The sequence below is a fragment of the Henckelia pumila genome, chromosome 2, assembly GCF_033568475.1.
Source record: "Henckelia pumila isolate YLH828 chromosome 2, ASM3356847v2, whole genome shotgun sequence".
Taxonomy (NCBI): Eukaryota; Viridiplantae; Streptophyta; class Magnoliopsida; order Lamiales; family Gesneriaceae; genus Henckelia; species Henckelia pumila.
In genome coordinates this window covers 112,782,094-112,788,809 of record NC_133121.1, presented here as the reverse complement: position 1 = coordinate 112,788,809, position 6,716 = coordinate 112,782,094, and the positions used below count along the sequence as shown (strand labels likewise).

The following is a 6,716-nucleotide window of genomic DNA, read 5'->3' as shown; positions in this document are numbered from 1 at the left end:
CCCAGTGCCAAATAGGTGCTATGAGGGGGAGGATGATGGTTGGAATAGTATTCCAGAGTCTCGACCAATTGATGATGTTGAGACTCATGATATACCTGTTCACGAAAGATACTTTAGAGCGGAAAACGAGGGTGTCTGTGAAACGAACAAGAAAAAATGATGTTTTGTACTTTATGCCATGTTTTGTTATGGATAAGCAAAGACACTTTATGTGTTGTAAAAACATATGTTATGACCTTTTATTAGTATTATTATTATTATTTATTTATTTATTTTGTCTTATTGTTATTATTTATTTATTTATTTTTTCTTATTGTTATTATTTGTGTCTTTTGAATTCTTGTTATTATTTATGACATTTGTGTTATCATTATTATTTAACGTTTGTTTTCAAAACATTTATGCAGTGTTAAACATATATAATGAGTCAAAGAAAACATAAAAAGAAAGTTTCAATTGAGCAGCTTCAAGAATTAGATGTTGATGAAAATCATGGAGATGAAGAGGAACTTGGGCTTACTGATGGAGAAGCACATCATGTAAATATTCAAAAGAAGCGAGGCCCTACATTGATGGCTAAAGTAAGTACAGCTGCAAGATGGGGAAAAAAAACGAAGATCGATTATGATGATATGGGGCGGCCAGCATACAATGCAAATGGTAGGGCACTACAATCATACATTGGATCCATTGCTAGATCTATGGTGCCAATCAATATAAAATCGTGGCCTGATGTTCCAGAAAACATCAAACAAAAAGTGTGGGAAGAGATCTCGGTGAGTTCAAGATTTTATTTCAATAATGGCATTACAATCTTGCTTGATTATCCATAATCTGACTTTAGTTGTTCGCCCTTTATAATTGGACCATAACTATTTTGTTATGTTGCCTTTTTTCCTCCTTTATTTCTGATTTTGTTAAGAATAATTTAGTCTGATAGCTTAAGGAAAATATGAAAATTAATTGCATCCATTCATTATACTTTGTCATTCTGACATTTTGAAAGTTATGCATTACACAATTCTTGTTGTAATCTTAGGCATGATATGTGTATGCTTCTACTTTGTACTCGGTCAGTGATGATTGATTATTTCTGGAACTTTTTTATTACTAAAATAATGATAGTGTAGCATGTTTTTTTATGATTAGATCCAGCTAACCAATTCTGAAAAATAGTAAAACTTTAAATTGTTTCAACCTTAATTACCTATTTGATGAATATTTCTTATTTTATTGTACAGTTTCACCTAATGGTATATATCATATGAAATAAAATCCAACATTTTCTGTTGCAGAATGTCTTCGAGGTAGCGCCAGAAAGTCAGTCTTCGGTGATGAGTTCAGCAGCTCAGAAATGGCGAGATTTCAAAAACAAATTGACCAGCAGATTTGTTTGGCCTAACAGAGATAATCCTGAAAAATTGATTTCTCCGCCTAGTCAGTATCAACTCCCAATAGCAGATTGAAAGGCATTTGTGGATGCGAGACTAGATCCATCATGGGAGGTACTTTGATGACAATTTTCATGTTTCTTTTAAAAATTATTAATTCCATACTTAAACTTATGAACAAAATGATTTAGGCTACTCACGAAAAGCAAAAAGAACGAACAATGCACTGTAGATATCACCACAAAATGTCTCGTAAGGGTTACATCGGATTGGAGGCTGAACTGGTAAGCTATGCATCATTCTATTTTTCATTTTCAGAAAGTAATTAATGTTCGTAAGATGAAAATTTTGGGATTGTAGAGGGAGAAAAACATAATTGCTGAAGACGAAGAAGTTGATAGATCGATTCTTTGGCGTAAAGCTCGTGAAGACAAATCTGGAATCATTACGAGTCCGGACACATCAGAAGTTGCTGAAAAAATTGTAAATTTTTAGTTTTATCAATCACCATATTCCCTAGATATATTAAATTTTTTCGATTGATTTTTTATGTCTCATTTGTAGGATGACTTATTGGAGAAAAAGGAAAAAGGAGAATTCAAGGTTTCTGGAATGAATGATGTTTTAACCACTGCCTTAGGAAGTCAGGAACACCATGGAAGGGTTCGAGGTGTGGGAGGATTTGTAAAACCTCACGTTTTTCTTAAGACTCCAAGAAAAAAGAGGGAATCATTCCAGAAAACTACAACGGGAAACATCAATGAACAATTGGAGGAGACTAGACTTTTGAAGGCTGAATTAGAGAAGTTGAAGGCTCAACTTGCTAGTGTTTTGCCAATCATCAATGATCGAAGTTCTGAGATTGTAGCATCAAACAAGTCCTCAGAAATTCAATGTCCAAAGCAAAAACAATCGAAGGATATGGACCCAAAGTTGTCAAAGGATTTGGAAGATTTTTATGAATGCGGCCCTCCTGACATGAAGGTTCGATATTCATATGTTTCACGGGAAATTTGATTTTTTTAATCACATTTTACATATGTATATATAATAATTTATTGTTCTTAAAGGGTAAAAAATGCCACCTTGCCGTCAAAAAATGTGAAAATGTGGTGGCGTATGGCACAGTAATATCAGAGGGAGGCCCAAATGTCATGATTCACAATGTTCCACTTGGGGAAGAGAACTTCAAGGTGTCTGTTGATGTTGTGTTAGATGAAACAGCAATGCTTCCAATCCCAATTAAGTCTGGACCAACAATCGTTACTGATGCAATTGGAGCCATTGTTGGTTGGCCTAAAGAGTTGGTAATTTTTCCAAAGAAAAAGGTATTGTGACCAAGTATACTGATTTTTAATTATGAAAATTGGGAGAGGAGATGATTTTATTGCTAACATTTAGAATATATATGTGTGTGTGTCTGTATGATCTCCATCTACAAAATTCAAGGAAAAATAGTTTGCATTTGTCTTGATTTGTGTACTTATTGGTTTTATAAGAAATATTCTTACGAATAATACACTTGTACTCTACATGTGTAGATCATTGGTTGAAGTTTATTTGAGATGAAGAGATGCATTTTGATTAATAATCGGAAATATGATTTCGTGTTGAAGATTTTGTTCACTCCCATCTTATTCTTTGCTTGTGCATTATGATTTCTTTTAAGCACATGCCTTGTTCATGACATAAGAATGTTGCTTGCTGCTCTGTAGAAGGAGAGACAGCAACCATTTGCTATTTCGGATGTTGTTGGTCAGCGTGAGAAGTTCAAGGACGTTTAAAAAACATTACCCATGGCATGCAAGTATATATACTCGTATGTTGTTAGGTTGATGGATGAATATGACAGCATCTACGTGAAGTTTGATGATGCTATGTTTGGACGTCCTCAAGGATCACGGTTGCTGAGACAAGATATCATATCCTTTATGGAGATGAGAGAGATAGGTGCCTGACATATTTTGGTTTATATGGGGTAATTTTGTGTCTAACCTTCAATGTTTGCATATTAAATATTTTATTTGGAACTTGTCACTCTTGAAAAGATTTCTCATCGTGTTTGTAATCTTTATTGCAGTCACCTCTATAAATATTTGAAGGAAGCAAACCGGGCTGATAGTATTTCATTTGTGGATCCTGGCCACATACCTACATGCCCAATTGACAGAGATGGCAGCCACTTATCACAACATATTGCTAACCAGTTGGAAGCAGTGTGTAGAGACAGCATATGCCTCATCCCATACAACACTGGGTATGATTTTAATTATATAAAAATTCATACTGCATGATAGTCAATGTTATATTTTTTTTTATTTTTTGCAGGTACCATTGGATCTTGACTATCGTCAATGAAGATAAAAATATGATCTATTTGCTGGACTCTACTACTAACAGATGTCCAGATGAGGAATGGAAAAAGATAGTGACAAAGTAGGTAGTAGATTATGTTGACGAATCAATTCTCTTATACATATGAAAAAATAATAATTTTTGACTTTATCAAATGTAGTGGAGTCAAGATGTACAATGCTTCAAGAGGTATTCCTAGAGGGCCACTTTTTAAACAATTGACGGTATGTGTTGTGCTTACATATGAAAACATGAATGTGATTACAATATTTTGATGGCGTTAAAGTACTGTACTATAGGGACTAGGGATGGTGTTTTAGTGTTATATTATATTTGAGAACTTTACTCATTTGCTTACCTAATTCAGTTTTTTTTTTCTAAACTTATTGCTGAAATATTTTTTTATTTCATTGTAGGGTAATATAAAACAAAGTGGTTCGGTTGAATGCGAATTTTGTGTGATGAAGTATATGAAAGATATAGTTGAATGTGAAAATTTACATTTGGATAAAATGGTGAGTTTTCTTTTCATTTTATGATTTGGTTTACGTGAAAATCTGTTTCCATCCTTTTTTGCTACTTAGTTGCTCATAAATGAATCTGAAGTTGGCATCTGTTTTGAAGTTGGCATTTATGGTAGGCTCTGTTTTGAAGTTGGCATTTTTGGCATTCTTCTTTCCAAACTTTCTGTCTTAGCACTGTTAGTGGTGAAAGGGTTTTATAATTATTTTTTAAACAACTCTTTTTCAGAGATATTGACATATTGTACTTGCTCGCTGGTTTATATCATATTTTCTCGTACAAAAAAGGCCATTATTTCATGCTGATAAATGTTGGAATCAAAATTGTCTGAGATTACTTGCGACTGCTCTATGATGTATGGATTATTGTTTCTAGTTTGGATTGGGTCAATGGTATTTCGTGCGACTTATTGATTCTGCACTTATTGGCTATTTCTCTATCTCGCTGGGTCAATGATAAATGTTTCTATGTTCTGGGCATTTGATTCTGCACTTATTGGCTATTTCTCTATCTCTCACCACCTATCCATTCGTTCTCGCATTCTCTGCCTCCCTACTTCTGCAAATTTAGCACTCATTTCCAAACCAAAAACGTAATATGAAAAAGGAATAAGATTGCAAGAATTTCAATAATTGGTGCTGCAAATGGTCGAGGAAAGGCTTGTGATGCTATAGACCCACAAATACTTTTATTTAATTTTTCTTTAGATCTATTATGTTGAAGCTTCAAGCTTTTCATTAGCTAGCTGTTGGAATTATTGTGAAATGACAAATATATATGTATCCTTGATAGAGTACTGTGTTTTCAATTTAGTAATGTTTTAATTTAATCATCTGTTGCAATGACAACCTGTGATCAGTACCTGCATATGTCGTTACCCTTATTTGTGAACTGGCAAATATGAATCCTCGATCTTAAATTTTATTCTAATGTATTTTATTTTTTTTACATTTCAGTATTCAGGATCCATCAAGAACCAATATTACGACCAAGCTCAATTTGACGAAATTAGAAGTGAATGGAGCGAATTCGTCTACTCCTATGTAGGTTCATAAATTGGTCATATGCACGTTGGGATGCATAATACTTTTATTGATGAATATACTTTTGGATGGATAATTTATCAATCTTTTGTAGAAATACTCGTGGATGCATAATTTTTTATTGATGGATGTACTTTTGGATGGATAATTTATCAATCTAATTAGTGTATTTTACGTTTCAGATATATATATATATATATATATATATATATATATATATATATTAATGGTGTTATTGTATCTAATTAAAATTGTTTAATGTTGATTTAGTGATACATATATTTTTACTTCATCAATCAATGTAAAAGCCGAAGCCATATGTACTTTATTACTTCGTCAATTAATGAAACTGCTGTAGTAAGGGCATGTTTTTACTTCGCCAAGTTACATAACATTTGAAGTTAAATAGAGCATTTAATTCATCACTCAATGTAAATACCGAAGTCATATATGTTCTATTACTTCGTCGTTTAATGAATCAACGAAAGTCATATATGTTCTATTACTTCGTCACTTAAGAAAACTGCCGAAGTAAAATACGCGCATTTAATTTGTCAGTCAACGTAAATGGCGAAGTTATAGATGTTATATTACTTCGTCACATAATGTAAATGATGAAGTAAAAGGCATGCTTTTACTTCAGAACCGGTCCAATATTAAGCGAAGTAAAATGGTACCCTATTACTTCGGTAATTTCATGCCTAATACTTCGGTTATTAAGCGAAGTAAAATGGTACCTATTACTTCACGTGCATCTACTTCGGTACTTATCTATCTACGACTTCAGTTAATATGCGAAGTAAAAGACATAAATTCTACTAGTGAGCTAACTTCGTTTGAATAGAAAGTTGATCAGGTGATCATTAGCCGGTAATTATTTTTGCATGTGTTTCTTTTCTTCGATTTAACAAAAATAGCCAAAAAGATGATCTCAATTTAGAAAAATTTTGATTGCATGTTTTGATTATTAATAAGTTGATTTATATTTTGTAAAGGTACACATTGCATAAATGCCTTTTAATTTCGTCTTGATTTGAGGCACTTTACTTTGAATTTTTCGATCTCTGTTAGAAGTCAAACTTGATCAACAATTAGTTTCTCAATTAAATCAAAAGAGTTGTAGAAAATATGATGCTAGTTCCATTTATATTTGTTTCAAAGTGTGGAATAAATCAAGAGCTGGTGTTACATTTTCTTGCTATTTATTACAACAATTAGAATAGAGTCCTATGTCTCATTAAAAATGTCTTACAATCTCAAGTGTCGTACAATAAGACATGTGGCTAAGATATAATAAACGTAGCAATTTATTTAATAAAGAACATATAGGTAATGTTTGAAAGATCTTTTAGGAAGCAAATCTTAGCTTTAATTTCTTAACAAAAATTTGAAATTTTTTGAAATT

At 32.5% G+C, this 6,716-nt stretch overlaps 2 protein-coding genes across 2 annotated transcripts; both read left to right on the top strand.

Moving 5' to 3' along the window:
* Positions 1 to 1,603: 1,603 nt before the first annotated feature.
* Positions 1,604 to 2,858, top strand: LOC140885121 (uncharacterized). The gene is made up of 4 exons (XM_073292052.1): positions 1,604 to 1,675; positions 1,752 to 1,874; positions 1,956 to 2,375; positions 2,462 to 2,858. The coding sequence occupies exons 1-4, from the start codon at positions 1,613 to 1,615 to the stop codon at positions 2,726 to 2,728; spliced, it is 873 nt and encodes a 290-aa protein (XP_073148153.1). The 5' UTR covers positions 1,604 to 1,612; the 3' UTR covers positions 2,729 to 2,858.
* Positions 2,859 to 3,226: 368 nt separating this feature from the next.
* Positions 3,227 to 5,315, top strand: LOC140882456 (uncharacterized). Its single transcript, XM_073288470.1, has 7 exons — positions 3,227 to 3,294; positions 3,472 to 3,648; positions 3,720 to 3,827; positions 3,907 to 3,970; positions 4,163 to 4,261; positions 4,331 to 4,446; positions 5,225 to 5,315. Exons 1-7 carry the CDS (start codon positions 3,227 to 3,229, stop codon positions 5,313 to 5,315), a joined length of 723 nt encoding a protein of 240 aa, XP_073144571.1.
* Positions 5,316 to 6,716: the final 1,401 nt, after the last annotated feature.

Coding starts and splice junctions, on each gene's coding strand:
- LOC140885121 (XM_073292052.1), top strand. CDS start 1,613: ATGCACTGTAGATATCACCACAAAATGTCTCGTAAGGGTTACATCGGA. Junction 1,875..1,955: donor CAGAAGTTGCTGAAAAAATT/GTAAATTTTTAG, acceptor TCTCATTTGTAG/GATGACTTATTGGAGAAAAA. Junction 2,376..2,461: donor GCGGCCCTCCTGACATGAAG/GTTCGATATTCA, acceptor TTGTTCTTAAAG/GGTAAAAAATGCCACCTTGC.
- LOC140882456 (XM_073288470.1), top strand. CDS start 3,227: ATGGATGAATATGACAGCATCTACGTGAAGTTTGATGATGCTATGTTT. Junction 3,828..3,906: donor TGGAAAAAGATAGTGACAAA/GTAGGTAGTAGA, acceptor TATCAAATGTAG/TGGAGTCAAGATGTACAATG. Junction 4,447..5,224: donor AAACTTTCTGTCTTAGCACT/GTTAGTGGTGAA, acceptor TTTACATTTCAG/TATTCAGGATCCATCAAGAA.